General features: G+C 42.5%; 3 protein-coding genes across 10 annotated transcripts in view; 2 read left to right on the forward strand and 1 right to left on the reverse strand.

Moving 5' to 3' along the window:
• Positions 1-15,723, reverse strand: part of MED12L (mediator complex subunit 12L) — a 152,036-nt gene that overhangs the window by 41,013 nt on the left and 95,300 nt on the right. For all 7 annotated transcript variants that reach the window (XM_049803758.1, XM_049803755.1, XM_049803760.1 and 4 more), the window contains 5 exons: positions 5,232-5,379; positions 4,526-4,644; positions 3,208-3,351; positions 2,491-2,654; positions 1,897-2,028 (listed from right to left, as the gene is read on the reverse strand). In XM_049803758.1, the coding sequence (XP_049659715.1) occupies positions 1,897-2,028; positions 2,491-2,654; positions 3,208-3,351; positions 4,526-4,644; positions 5,232-5,379 (707 nt within the window). The remainder of the gene's footprint in view (positions 1-1,896; positions 2,029-2,490; positions 2,655-3,207; positions 3,352-4,525; positions 4,645-5,231; positions 5,380-15,723) is intronic.
• Positions 339-10,558, forward strand: P2RY12 (purinergic receptor P2Y12). Of its 2 annotated transcripts, none has more exons than XM_049803770.1 (3): positions 339-540; positions 6,211-6,489; positions 8,322-10,558. In XM_049803770.1, the coding sequence occupies exon 3, from the start codon at positions 8,347-8,349 to the stop codon at positions 9,364-9,366; it is 1,020 nt and encodes a 339-aa protein (XP_049659727.1). In that variant the 5' UTR covers positions 339-540; positions 6,211-6,489; positions 8,322-8,346; the 3' UTR covers positions 9,367-10,558. The 2 variants fall into 2 exon arrangements, with proteins under 2 accessions (XP_049659727.1, XP_049659728.1); XM_049803771.1 differs by lacking the exon at positions 339-540 and adding an exon at positions 1,875-1,955.
• Positions 12,137-13,908, forward strand: P2RY13 (purinergic receptor P2Y13). The gene is made up of 2 exons (XM_049803769.1): positions 12,137-12,212; positions 12,748-13,908. Exon 2 carries the CDS (start codon positions 12,761-12,763, stop codon positions 13,790-13,792), a length of 1,032 nt encoding a protein of 343 aa, XP_049659726.1. The 5' UTR covers positions 12,137-12,212; positions 12,748-12,760; the 3' UTR covers positions 13,793-13,908.

Genomic DNA, 15,723 nt, shown 5'->3' on the forward strand with positions numbered 1-15,723 from the left:
CCCCTGCACACGCTGCTCCTCATCGGGATGCTCCAGTGCAGAAAGAAGAGGCCATTAGCAGCATAATTAATCTACAAGAAGGGTAATACCTGACATTAACCCTTTGCTCTAACAGCCAGTGTAACAGCAAAGAAAGAAAACCAACTAGTGGAAAACAAATACCCCATGCTTCAACCATCAGGCACTATTTAAATGGGCCTCCTGGGCAGACATACGTCCCCGACACTGTCATCACAGCATTTACCTACACATGGGTCACAGAAAGAAAGGTCCAAAACCCAAATGATACAATACTGAGTATGTGACCAAAGCAGCCTCTGAAACTGTACTTGCACAAGAAGTAATGCTGGGGGAGTGGTCAGAAGATAACAATTTAAAAAAAAGTGAAGGAATGATTTAAAAAAAGGAAGTTTAGTGAATACAACTAAATATACCAAGCATACTAAACGAAAACAGGCAGCTCACTTAGTAAAGCCTGGTCATGAGAAATACTGCAGATGATATTAGAAGCCATTTTCGAAGCACTGCAATATACAGAAGGTAAGTCTCTACACTTGAACATTTATGATCTGTACTTTATTGTCACTTCAAATTGACTTAGAGAGAGAGAAATAGTGGGACTTACAGCATGCTAAGAAGCAGCTAAAAAAGTTGCCATGTACAGACAACTGGTTTTGGTTTTGTCTCAGTTGTAGCAAGGAAACCAAGAAGAAAATTAGTGTAGTATTACCTATACACAGCTGTTTAAAAAATGTATACATAAATTTTATTACCAGTTTTCAGAGAATTTCTAACTCCACTTGTCTGAAAAAAGGGGCTTCAAATCAAGTGCTGTATATCACATATTTAATATATAATTTAATACCTTAAATATCTCTATAGTACTAGATGATGTTTTGCTTTGCTATTGTAGGTTAGTATTAATAAAAAAGTTATTTTTTTTATTGTGTTACTGAACTTTCAGGATATAGCTAAGACACTTCTGTAGTTCTATATTTCATATTTCTTTTTTCTAGTGTTTCTTATGTTAAATGCTACCATTCCCATGTCTTTGTAAACCTATTAAAATATTGAGATTATTACTGAGAACTCTTTTCCTTCTCCCTCTGAAATGAAAACCACAAATGTGAAGTACGCAAACCAAACCCAGGTATATAAACTAGGAGGGGAAACAGTAACTGAAGTGGTTTGTAACTCTCACAAGATGCGTATTTGCATATGAAAGGTTTCCACTCCCCCTTTAAAAAGCAAGAGCCAAAAATACAGCATATGAGTACCTAAAATATTTTTTTAATTTAAAAATCAAGGAACTGAACATTCGACCATAAAACGCACAAACTCAAACATGTTTGTGCCTCTCCCCACATCAAAGGAAATATTTAATAGAATATTACAGCTGCGTCAGCTAAGATTTTGTTATTTTTCCATCCAACATTGTATGCATTACAGCCAATTTGCTGATGCGTTATAGGAACCTAATCAGGCACATCACAATCTGCAAAAGCAAAGGTGTCTGGGGAGGGGCCCGACGCTGCGCGCCACAACTGCCTCAGCAGCCGGCCTGGCAGTGACGGTCCCCGCTTCCCTCGCCCCACGCCTGCTCGCTCTGCGTGAGCGCTGCTTGCTGGAACAACCTGCTAAGCTAACCACAGCACTGCAAGGAGGGCTCAGCCTCTGCTCCTCCACGGCAGGTACCCACACAGCGCGAGGACTTCGCCGGCTCAGGACCACGTGCTGTGCTGCCATGCTGGCACAGGCAAAAGAATTGGATAGTAAAGGTAAAGCAGCAAAGGCAGCGCTGCATCTTCCAGGGAAAGCAGACTGAACTGAAAACCACAGCAGTCTGCATCAGTCTACAGGCTAGGCAGTGGTGAGAAAAATCCCATTACCACCCACCTGAAGAGGTCTCCAAACTTGCTTCTCAGGTGACTACAGGACACGTACAGATCATAGAGGTAAGCTAAAATACACCTTTCTGGAGAGGAACACTCTGAGGGATTAACGACATGCTTTACCACCCCGCACAACCTGCAAAAATAAAACCATTCTGAGTTCGTTCCGACACACCTTAGAAACGTGTCTCGTATTGTTACGTATCATACAAACCCCACCATTAGCTGGGCAACTTGATGACAGACCTTGCACCTACAGGCTGACGGGGCTCACGTGAAGTTTGGTGTCACCCGTGCGCTTGCCTGGGCCCCAGGGAGGACAGGACACAGAGGCACTTGAGCCCAGGGCAGAATGAGGCAAATGGGTAGGAAATCAAGATACACATCTTCCCCCTTTTCCTAGGTTACAAAGTGTGCAGGTCCCACCAGCCGCGGGGAGCGGGCTGCAGAGGTGAGCCATCTGCTCCACTCACCTGCGCTCGCTTCAGCCTTCCAATAGCAGTGCAACAGTTGGTCTTAACTACCTGAACTTAAACGCATTTTTTGCTGAAGAGCAAACACCAAAAATACTTTTTGGAAAACTGTGGCTACCACAAACCCTTCAAAGACTTGTGCGGTTTGCTCCGAGTTGAGGATGAGGCAGGCATGGTACCGCCGCAGAACGGCGACGATGCAGACGCACAGCCCCGTCGTGTAGCTTCCTGCCAGGCTGGACGACTTCAGCAGCAGCTCTGCCTCCACAACACTCAGCTCATTCAACAGCTAAAAACGCATACACAAAAATACTGAAAATAACTTCCAAGTTAAACATGTAAAATGTGTGCAAAAATAAACTCAATAAGGAAAAACTATATGGCAAACAAAAATGATATTCCTTACTACAGAACAAGGGGAATGAGGAGCAAAATAAACTGTTAAAGTATAAAAAACATCCCTCAGAATTGCCCTTCAGAAATACATGGCATTTCTGGCACCGAGGTGCTTTACTGTGTAATATGATGGTTCAGCCTGAAACAGTGAAGCCCATCCTAAAACACTTTGTGCAAAAATAATTCAGAATTTTATTAATTTTGAAAGATTTCAAAATAAAATACATCTATTGATTCTCCAAAGTTGTCAAAGTAAGACAGGAGGGGAAGTTATCTGGCACTCTGTTTCAGAGGTCAGGAAACTGAAACAGATAAATCAGGAGAATTTGCAGTCCAGCTCTTGGGTTTTTTTCAGATTTTACAGAAAATGTATCACAGCTTTATCCTGACATAACACACCCCCACCCCCTCCACCCACTCCCCCGCCACCAATGAACTCTGTTTACCTGTATTGCAAAGTCTATAAGTCCATTGATATTCAGTGCTGGTTCCATGAGATCAAAGATGAGCTGTATATGGTGAGCCAAGGGAAGATGATAGGATGTTCCTGAGGCAAAACTAGTTATCTGTTCAAGAACATTACTGGAGATCTGTGAAAATAAATGTTGGAAAGTCATATGGTGACTGAGGGTTTCTCAGATGCACTAGTGCTCCAAAAATCCTATCTTGTAGGTGGTAATAGCAAGTGACAGCATTTTGCAGACAAAAGCACTAACAAATCATGCTTGAGTATTGAGTATATCTATTATGCTACTATCCTGCAAGTCAGTCGTAATGCCGTTTTATTTCCAAAACTGACAACACAGAAAATGCTGTTCTGCTGCTTTACAGCTGAGAGTCACACTGTTCTTAACATCTACAATACTGATTTTTATTCTGTGGGGTATTTTGCTTTAAAGAGGCAAAATAATTTTTCTTTTCATCTTACTGCATTGTGATTTTTTTTATTGATGATTTTCAGATAATTAATAACATGTTATCCTGCAAACAAAACATGTAATAAATTCATTCAAAAGACCAGATTCAAAGATGTCTTACAAATTAAGTACCAAATATGTACCTCCTTTACTTTGTTTCTTATAGTAGCCTCTGGTTATTAAAATGTACTTAAAAACAGTAACACCTGAGAAAGTGGTGAAATCCTGTGCTGACATATTTGCACACATACAGGTCTTAATATAAACCAGGAAAACTAGGTTTGTCATTTAAAACAAATTATTTATGTTCTCCAGTCAGCCACTGATATAGCTTTTTAACAGTAAAGGTTGACTATAAATATCCAGAAAAGAACAAACTGTATTATCCACCAGCTTTTCAAAGAAACATACTCAGTTTGTTGCACAAAAACACAGAAGAGTTCACAGTCCTTCATGAACACAGATGAAGTAGCATCTTATACATATGCAAGAGATTGTTTAATAAGTATCTAATTTACCAACGGGCTCTAAACAATGCTGTTAATGGAAATGTATGTAAAATTTATTTCAAATTTTTCATTAAAAAATCAGGACATCTATAATAATCCAGAAAGCTTCTTGCATAACAAACAAGCAAAATCCTCCAAACATACCAAACCAAACACCCAAATATCTACAGAAGCAGGTATTTTATAATACCAAGGCAGCATTTTTTCACTTGCCTTTGAAGTAGCAGTGCACTGAAAATTCTTGATATACAAAACACTTCTAAAAACCTAGATTTGCTTCCTATTTGATATCTCTACAGCAGAACATAAAAGGCTATGATTTTATACAAGGGAAGTACCTGAGATGTCACCTGATGTTGATCAAAATAGGACAGTTGCTGTAGTTTTGTGAACACGGTCTCTAGGGTTGGAAATGCTTCTTGTTTGGTCTTCCTGGCTTTTTGCCCTTCATCCCCAACTTAACAGATAAAAAATTATTTTTGTCACTTTATATTTAATGGATCCCTAGTAGTTTTGCATTATTATGGATTTAAAAGACAATAAAAATTTTAATAAGCTTTACTCATGACTACATAAAGCCCTACTTGCCTCAGTTTTCCATTATACTTGGGACAAATATACGCCACAGCACGTAACAATATCAAAGCTACTTCGAGGTTATTCCATGCAAAAAGGTGACAGCCAAGAAAAACTGAAAAACAGTCATGCAGTTTTACTAGGAGGGTAAGGAATATGTATCGCTCATTGGCCAATATCTCATATTCCAGGCTTTAGCCAAATGCAAGTGTTTACAGCCAAGTTGTTATAATGGAAAATAGGGATTTCTAACCACAGTGGCCCTTTGCCATCCTGGTGCAGCTGTAAGGCAGGCCAACAGATTGCACTTTGTGCTGACTCTGGTCAGTACTTCACCCAGTGACTGCAAAAGGGGATGAAAGCCAAATTACATGATTAACACGCATGGCTCCAGACAACTTGCTGAGCACCTAACAGCTCCCGTGATCTTCACTACAGGCTACCATACAGCAGCATTAAAGCATTTACCACCCATTTCAGTAGTACTCTTCTTATTCAGAATTTTGAGGATGTCTTTGGTAATCTTCTTCAGCTGATGCCTTGCTTCATCGCGCTCCTTACCAACACCATAAAGGAGAATCATACGCTGGTTACACTCATGACTGGAAGATTCATCCTGAAAAGATCAGATACAAGTGAAGACTCTTTTCTTTTTTCTGTCATCACCTGCAGAAACCCAACCTGAGTAGCCCAGACTGCAATAAACAATAACTAACTCTTCATCACAAAACCCATCTCCTGTGGTTATCAGTGTGGAGGAAACGGTGCCAAATGAAATCACCAAAGAGTAGGGTAAAAATACAGAGGGAAAAAATGTCATCTGATATTAAGAATTCTGTATGTATCTATAAGGACAGAGTCAGGGGACGCATACAGATAACCTCCTAACTGTCCCCTGGATTGATATTCAGTAGCAGATTAGTAAGTAGAAGAAATGTCTAGAAACTGTGCAACTTTTCTCCTGTTATGTACAAGTCCATTGAAAAAAAGATGCAGCCCAACTCCTAAAATTCTATTTTGCACATCCCAAAGAAATAGAAATATGTATAGTTTCTTTAAATTGTAACTGGTTATATTTAGTCTTTTAATAAAATGTATTGTGTAATGTTGATGCACCGTATACAAGTTAAAAACTTGGAGCGCTGCTCTGCAAGCCATATAAAGTATAAATATTTTGTTCAGTAATAGACTTACCTTCTCCAAACTAAACAATCCCCACTACTTTCAACTACTTTAAAAGTTTTTTTAAAAAAAAGGCTGTGTACAAAAATAGTACTGAAGAATCACAAGGCAAAAAGGTAGACGGGGTGCAACTCTGTGCTCAGACAAGTTGCACAGTCTTACAAAGTACATGCTCTCTTTCAAAAAAAGTGACTCTGTTAGTAGGTCAAAAGCAGGAAGTAAACCTCTAATTATTTTTAAAATTCTATTTGTCTCTCTCATCTAGAGGAAATAAAAGCAGAAGCACCAAGAACGTCACCTGGAATTTGCAGCTGTCTCTGGCTAAAAAAGCAGTTCAAAGCCAGAGGAAGGTCTAAGCCTCAGAACTGGGATGCTCAGCCGTTCCTCCAGCCTCTCTTTGCTCTGCGGGATTTACACATGAACACTCCTGCCTGCTCACATGGTGAAGAACTAGAGGAACCGCAAACGACCCTCTGTCAGCACCACTAGCTTCCCATCACAGGCAATACCCAAGCGTTTCATTGCTTCTCAACAGCACACTACGGTAATCTCTTTGATTTTGGGGTTGGGAGGGAAGGTGTCTGATTTTGCATGCTTAGGGAATTCTTATTTCATTAGGATTAGACTTGGCAGCTGAATCTGTTACGTGCTTCAAAGCATAAGCCAATTTATTTCTGTCTTACCGATAAGATAGAAATAAACCCTTGCAGCTCTGCAAGGAAGATGTCAGGGATGTCTGGGCATTGGTTGACAAAGCATCAACTCCCGTGTGCCTTATTTTACAAAGGCAGAAATCATACAGAAATATAGCAATTTTTACAATTGCATCACTACAGACCTGAAAGTTTCTCCTTTTGAAATGCAACACTGACTGATTCAACATCCCTGCCCGGCTTTCCCAGGCAACCAGTTCTGATCAGACCTGATCTGATCAAAGTTTTCGGACTAAGAGCAACAGTTTTCAGCTCAGCCCCTGTTACCAGTTACACAGATGCCAGTCGCTCGGAGTTTGTGGATGACTGGCTGGCCAACGTGCTCTTGGTTTCGTGGTTAGAGCGGGCTCGGAGGGGAGCAGCGCTGCGCAGGGGTCTCAGCAGTGACTTCACAGGCGCTCACTGCAGAGCACGGGATGCTGCAGCTCCTGAGTGTTGCCTCAAGTCAGCGAAGTCTTAAATTTATTTGCAACACGGCACCGGTAAAGCAAGTGATTTAGGAAAACAACAGGATAAACTGTCAAACTAGAAGCAAAGGTATACATGAATACCTACATAAACAAAGCTACAAATAACTTCAGACTTTGCTGGCAAATGTGTAACCGCTGCAGTAACGGACACCGTTGGCTGTCCAAGTGCTAATATGTAGGGTTGAAGAGCAGGTTCTCCTCTCTCTTTCTTCCCCTTGGAAGCAACAAACAGTGACGTTGTGGGGTGCCACATCCACCCTTGGAGTACCTGGGTAAAACGGCAGCAGCCTGCGAACAGCCATTCCCAGGGTCTGAGCAGGGGCAGGGAGGGGAAGGCTTCAAGGACAACCAAAAGCGAGGCTGAAGTAACGCCATTGGGAGAGCCAGCCAGCCGAGCAGAAACACGCTAAAAAGGGGCATCTGACTCCTCTTACTTCAGCCCAGCACTGTTGAACCTGCAGTCAGAACAAGTTTAAACGCTATTCCTTCCCACGCTGAGGAAGATGCAGAAAGGGACATTTCTCCCTCCTTGCTGGGAGGAGAGAGGCAGCTTGGGCAGACGCGTGTCAGACAAGCGAAACCGCAGCCGCGCCGGCCCGCCTGCGGCACGACGGCCTCTCTGCCCTGGGCGGACCCTCACCAGCTCCTCTCTGCTGCCGGGCCAGCGCCTGAGGTGGCACAGCCGGGCCGAGCCCAGCCAGGCCAGGGCCCGCGGCCCACCTCGCTGTAACTTCGGCGGCAGGGCCACGGGGGCCGGGAGATCCACGTCAGGGCCCCCCGTCCCCGCGCTGCACCCAGCGAGAGCTGCGCCGGCACCCACGCGCTCGTGCCAGGGGACAGGCGGCACGACGCCGGCCGCGCCGCCCCCGCAGCCCACCGCCATGCCGGCCCCTTGCCCGTCCCTGCAGTGCGGGTCTCGGGGAAGCTGCGTGGGAAGCTCGGGAGGTTAGGATGGAAGGTCACCTTGGCGTTTCAGTCACAGGAGACCAAGCCAAGCCACCTTACAAACGTGGCTACATCTAGCGCTCTTCCCCTGTAGAAACCTGACATCCTCAGTAAAGTAAAACGCAACTTACAGCAGCCAAAATCCCCAAAGGTATGCTCCCAACAAAATTTAAAAGCAGACTAAAAAGGCTGAAGTCTTACCACAGATATAACTCACAAATTCATTTTCTTCTTTTTTGTTTTTACAGGGAGGGGGAAAAAGACAAAGTGCAAATGAAAGCCACAACCAACCTCAGCTACTCCAGAAACGACACCAACTGCACCAGCGATAACAAACTCAGCCAAGCCATTTTTCCTTTGCTTTATACAATTCTGTTCCTGGTGGGTATCACCATGAACGGCCTGGCAATGTGGGTCTTTTTTAAAATATCCAGTAAATCCAATTTCATCATCTTCCTCAAGAACACTGTCATTTCTGACTTCCTCATGATCTTGACTTTTCCATTTAAAATCCTCAGTGATGCAAAGTTGGTATCATGGGAACTGAGAGGATTTGTGTGCCAAGTCACCCAGGTTGTATTTTACTTCACCATGTACATTAGCATTTTGTTTCTTGGCCTAATAACTATCGATCGCTATCAGAAAGCCACTTCGCCTTTCAGAACATCAACACCAAGGAAACTTTTAGGTGCCAAGATCCTGTCCACAGCAATTTGGATATCAATGTTTGCTCTTTCATTACCCAACATGATTCTAACGAACAAGAAGAAAACGCCTAAGAACGTAAAAAAGTGCGCTCTCTTGAAATCTGAGTTTGGCTTAGTCTGGCATGAAATCGTAAATTACATTTGTCAACTTATCTTCTGGGTTAATTTAGCAGTCATAGTTGTATGCTACATACTCATAAGTAAAGAACTGTACAAATCCTACAAAAAGACAAGATCCAGAGGAAAAGCATCCAAAAAGACTGTAAATCTGAAGGTTTTCATCATTATTGCAGTGTTTTTTATTTGTTTTGTGCCTTTCCACTTCACTAGAATCCCCTACACGTTGAGCCAAACAAGAGATGTTTTTGAATGCTCTGCTCAGAACACCTTGTTTTACTTGAAAGAGAGCACGCTGTGGCTAACATCGCTAAATGCTTGCCTAGATCCATTCATATACTTTTTCCTTTGCAAGTCATTTAGAAAGTCCTTGCTAGACATGCTGTGCAAGCACACAGCATTGTCAGAACTCAGAGCACAGATGAAGGAGCAGAACGAAGGAGATGACACAGATGAGACACCGGTCTAGAGCTAAGAACTACCCATAGCACTTCTTGGCCACACACATTTACTGGTGGGTGGAAAGAGCACAAAATCCTGTGGAAGAATATCTAGAATTTCACCGACTTCTTTAGAAATTGTCCTACGGATGAAGCACAAGCACCTGGGAACAAACATCACTGGTTGCAAAAATGGTGAAACTAGAAAGCCTGAATAAAACAAGAGCACCACCTGATCACAACCTCCATGCTTGTCAGAATTGCTAGGAAGAAGTTTGAACTTACAGTTGGAGCTGTAAGGAAAAAAATTAAAACAAAGTCATGAAAGGCTACAGATGAGATTATGAACTGCAAAGATTTTGCAGAAATAGCTTAACTTGGGCCAGAGTAAAGCTCATGACAACACAAGATCTGGGAAATGCAAATAAAATCCACAGTAAATGTGATTTTTAAATACAAGGAGTTGTCACCTTGTACACAACTGGCAGACAAACAGAAATATAGGACATATGTAGATAAGCTATTTATCTGTGCAGATTTTCAGTAATAGAATAACATTTTGCTTATCTCATTATATGCTTGCAATCCTTAATCCACTGACCAATAAATAAACAGTTGTATGTCAGAGGAAATTATTTCGCAATCAGACTTATCTTGATGTGAGTTAAATCTTCAAATACTTCACCTTACCACATGAATAAACAAAAATGTACACTTTTATAGGGAAAAATATATTATATTAGAAAATATACAAAGGATAAATTTACAGAATACTTAGATCTTAGGGAAAGAAAGACTAATAGTAAAATCTTTACTGATTATTAAGGGCAGCTTTTTTGCACTATACAAAAAATATAACCGCTTCCCCTTTTTCATTTGGAAAAGCTGAAAAAAACCAGGGAAGGATTTTCAGGTTCATGACATGTCCAGGTATAATAACAACCTCACATGACAAAGATCCGAGGCTATTGTAATAAATTATGGTTCATCACTGCAAAATAGCTCCAATTCAGAAATATGTTTCACCATCATGCAAGAGCTCAGTCCTGCCAAAAGCCATTGCCTGTTTACCCTTCTCCGGTACTTATCTGTGCCTGGCAGGGCACTGGGCATTTTTACAACTGATATCCAATTTCCTCAAAACTTAAAAGATGGTTCACTTACTTTAGCACTCAGCCTTAGAGTTTATGCATCTGTCATAACCTGCCTGAATGAATTAAATAATTTACAAAATGTTTTGTGCACTGCTTATGCTGGTATATGCACCAACACTGATTACAATCAGTAACTGGGTTACACTGCAGAAAACAGGGTGCCTTTATTTTCCCGGAACCAGCGCTGCTGGTCACTCCAGAGCATGCTTTCCACAACTGACCTCATGGGGCCAGGACTGATTGTGTGAGATGCCCCACTTCCACCCAACACTCACTCCCCACATTTTTTGTACCTACACATAGGGAGAGAGTGGCAGTTATCTGGCAGCTGCTTTTCCTGATCAGATGAGCTGCTCACACAACAGATACTACAGCTATCTGTGTACCATATAGCAGTCACTGACGGGATATGCGGAGGCACTTTGTACCTGCCTCTTACAGTTGGGAACAGTGTCAAGAGGTCAGTTTGGAAGAAAACGTGGAAGATGCTGCCTTGGACATCAGTCCCAGGGTATTGCAATGGACTGTCTCAGCTTTATACAGTCCTTGATGAACAAACAGAAGTCAGGTCAGGCAGCTAGGGACATGTCACACTGATGACAACGGTGAGGGTGACCTTCATCCCAGTCATCCTCAAGGCTCTTTGCTCTCTGCCAGCCATTTAACACTGACATCAGCATGCACACCTACTTTAAGCAAAATGTAGATACTAATGCACAAACTTAATGTCAATACAGCTGCAGCCTGAGAACCTCAAAAAGCAGTCCATGGCTGCCCACAAAAGGATGGCTTGAACACGAGTCATTTCCCACACGGCAGCAAGCAAGGAGCCAGAACCCTAAGTCACATCAGTTGACAGGAAAATACAAGATAAATCACATGACTCAAACTTACACAAGAAGTTCTCTTTGCAGAGGAATGCACTAGATTCCAACATTATACATAATAAACACATGACAAATACAAAGTATACCATGCAGCAGCAGCAGCTTCTGCCAGAACCAGAAAGTTGCTGTAACCAGCACGCTGTATCACCTGGCTACACTGATGCCAAAATAAACCAGAAATTCCATTCTGGAGATCAAAAGTCAAGCTCAGGTTCATGTGTCAATATTAACAGGTTACAGAGGGAGGATACAGTTTCTGAATATGTCAGTGCACATGATTTTGTGGCCAAGTAAACTATTGTAAGGGTGGCTCTGAGCACACTTTCTGCTCGTGCTTTTGACAATGACTAGTGCTGTCCAGAACAGGGGAATTCACACACACAAACAAGAACTCAGAGCTACGTTTTAGGATTATCCTGGAAAACTGTCAGGAAACACTCTGTGTTTGCTCATCCCATGTCTCTAAAGGAGCCAAATCATAATGGCACAGTGTAGGTGCCATCAGGTTTGCCCCAGACAAACAAAAAGCCAAAAAATGTGCCTGTCTTGATGGACATAGTAATTTTTTTCTTTATTAGTATAAGAGGAGGTAGCATACTTTCTGACAGAGAGCAAAAGGGAGAGAGAAAAGCAACAGCAAATATGATTATCTCAGGCAATATGTGAAAATGAGGAAGGAAACAACACAACACACCAACAGAAAAAGTCTCATCTTTCTACACATTTCCGTATTCTTAGTACTTTGCTCACGGCTTCTGTCGGCAGAGGAACAGCGGATGAACCAGAAATAGCCAAAGACTCCACTCTGAAACAGCTGCTGCCAGGTTTGCTCAGGTACTTCCACAATGGGAGCGTTCACGTGGTGTGATGGGGCACTCGGTCATCTGGCTTTCAGATGTCAGAGGCTGATAACCAGCAGTGTGCATCTTACCTTGGTAATGTTATTTAAATCTATGCTGAGAAAGGAAAAATGGTGTGTGCTTGGTAAGAAATACCAAAGTCGCTTCCCCAGAAGCACCTTGCTTTTGGCCATAACTGTAAAATTTCTATTCAATGTTAAAATACATTTCCATGTAAAGACAAATGGTGGTCTACGCAATCTGCTGTTATATCTTGCTATTATATTAACTTAGGCCTCCATAATGAATATATACCAGTTTAAGTTTTCATTAGACATTAGTCTGTAAACAACTTAAACTTCAGCAAAGATTTATATTTTCTATGAACTAGAAGAGAAATCGGTCAGTCTATTTAACGCACCTTCTTGTTTTGGGTTTATTTGTGTAAACCTGCCAGTTGCTGTAAGGAACAAGTAATTTTAAATACAGTAATTTTAAATTACATGTTTTCTCTCTTCTTTTCACCCAAGTCTATTTCAAACAATGGGAGATTTTGCAAACAAGAGTATTGTCAGTAACTCCAGTGGAGTACCCTCCTCTGCACCGTGCCACCGAGACACCACAGTCACCCAGCTGGTCTTCCCAGTACTGTATACACTCATCTTCCTTCTGGGACTTGTACTGAACAGCCTGGCTTTTTGGGCTTTCTTCCATATTCCAAGCACGTCAACTTTCATTGTCTACTTGAAAAACATCTTAGTTTCTGACTTCATAATGACCCTGATGCTTCCTCTGAAAATCCTGACGGACTCTGGCCTGGGACCATGGCAGCTCAAAGCCTTTGTCTGTCGCTTCTCAGCTGTGGTATTTTATGACACCATGTATATTAGCATAGTGCTACTCGGTCTCATTGCTTTTGACAGATTTCTCAAGATTGTAAGACCTTTTGGGAAGTTCTGGGTACAAAATCTGACTGCAGCAAAGATCCTTGCGGGTCTAGTCTGGCTCTTCTTCTTTGTTCTCTCTCTGCCTAACATGATCTTATCGAACAAGAAAGCAACACCCCAATCCGTGAAGAAGTGTGCCTCATTGAAGAATTACTTTGGACTCAAATGGCACGAAGCTGTCAATTATACCTGTCAGTTCATCTTCTGGACTGTTCTCATCCTCATGTTTCTATTTTATATAATTATTGCCAAAAAGGTATATGAGTCTTACATAAAAACACAGAAGAAAGACAAAAAAAGCAAACAAAGGATCAAGGGGAAAGTATTCATCATTTTTACCGTGTTTTTCTTATGCTTTGCCCCCTTTCATTTTAGCAGGGTTCCCTATACTCTGAGTCAAACGACCACCCGAATGGACTGCCGTATGCAGAACCAGCTCTTTGTTGCCAAAGAAAGCACTCTGTGGCTGGCTGCCACAAACGTATGCATGGACCCCCTGATATACATGTTCTTGTGCAAACCATTTGTAGAAAAGGTGTTATGCAGGAGAGTAAAGACATTTCAGAAAACAGTTCATACAAACCCAAAAACCGAACTGGACACACGGATGACTGCTACTGAATCTTGATTCTGCAGCTTCACACTCCACAGTCTCTGCATAATCATAGAGAAGTTAGAAATAATTTGTTGTACTTCTGCTGTAAAAAATGAAAGTGTGGTTGTACTGCAATATTAATACTTAATAAAAACAGCACAATGGATTTCCTTATTTATGCTCACTGCTTAGCCTTAATAGGCAAAAAGCTGTCACTCAACTGCCAGCCCTGATCTAACACCTATCTTCCCCCCGAGCTGTGCTCTCTCATTGATACCACCATCACTAACCAAAGCTGTGGAAGCCCAGCCGTGCCTTGGCTGTGCCTGTCCAAGCCACAGTACTGCTGCACTCACAACACAGAAATCTGTATTACCTCAGAGCCACTCATGCGACTTCACAGCCATAACCACATCGGTCCAAATAGGAAAAACAGCATCAATGATGCATACAACTAAAAATGATCAGTTTGTAGCCTTGTCTTGCTCTGCTGGCTCTGCAAAGCGAACAAGAACAGAGGTTTTCCTAATTTGGTCACTAAATCATGTCCACCTCACAGAATACAGACAACCAATAACCTATGAATTAAAGTACCTTCATATAACTTAAGACAATCTAGAGAGTAATTCTACCTGCTTTAAACAAAAAAAACCTTACTTGTTAAAACTTAAGCAGCTTACTGACTGTGGCTGTTTCTAAGGACAATTTAGCTTTATTTGGGATTAAAACCCAGAGCTGTTGACTTTGTATGTCAGTAGTTCTTACACTGGGTGTCAGCTCGGCTGGCACATGGCAGGGCAGGGAAGAGGATGAACCGTACTTGACAGAGGGAAGGAGGACTCGGTCCCTCCCTGTCCCTACCCACCTCTCTCACACATGTAATTACTTTCCTACCACCTACACCGTTTCACCATCCTTCCTCTCCACTCCCAGCATGGACTTTGGTGGAGGACACAGTCAGCAACACTCCAGAGTTCCAACACTCCTTGTCCGGACCAGCAGACAACCCAGGACTGCTTCGCCTGCAAAGGGCACCCCAGAGCCGCACAGCATTCACCCCTACTCTACCACGTGCCAGAGGGGAACACCCAGAAATGTCCCCCTTGGGACACCGGCCCTTGGGAATGTGCTCGGTAGCACATTCACCCTTCCCAGTCTCAATGACAGGCAAAGAGAAGTCAGCAAACAACACCGCCTAACCCTCCCCATCCAGAAAATCCCTCTCCACCTGGCTCACTGCACCACTCGCAGAGCTCTCCCTTAGCTATCCCATAGGGAAATTCCAAACGAACTATGCCTAAAGAGAAACTGCTTTCTAATCCAAAATCCTGCAAATTATTTCACTATTTTAAGACACGAATGAGATACCAACCATTTATTGACTCCAACTCCACAAATTATGTTAAAAAAAACCCGTTAAGCTTACCTTAGCCTTCAGCAATGCTTCCTTGCTTCTCAAACAACACGTTCCTACTGCTACTTGTCCCCTGATATACCTGCCAGAGGACCACCTCTGCATCACACGCTGCTCAGGTGACACGGCATTGCAGAAGGGACCTCAAGGAAAGCACCACGACTTGCGCTCTCCCATCAGCCCTACTACCTGTTGTAAACTCCCACCACCCCTCCTGCCCCCAACCCCATACCAGGACACTCATCTCCTGCTGCTTTGTGGCACTGTGGAGCTGAAGTGTGAGAGTCCCCAGCACCTCGCTGAGAAAACAGTCATGTCCCTTAGTAACAAACTTCACTTCTTCTCAAGCTCTCCTGCTAGCTTTATGCGTTCTCACACATGCCAGACACTTTGATCACCACTTGATTGCTATTTTTAGAAATTAAATATTTACAGCAGCCTAATACAATCACGCAGGTTTCTCCCCACAGCCTGATTTTTTTCAAAGCTGTTTTTAGATTACTGTGCATTAATTACCTCTGCCTTTGGGATTCCCCAGCCTTTGCCACAC

Source organism: Accipiter gentilis, chromosome 6, assembly GCF_929443795.1.
Source record: "Accipiter gentilis chromosome 6, bAccGen1.1, whole genome shotgun sequence".
Classification (NCBI taxonomy): Eukaryota; Metazoa; Chordata; class Aves; order Accipitriformes; family Accipitridae; genus Astur; species Astur gentilis.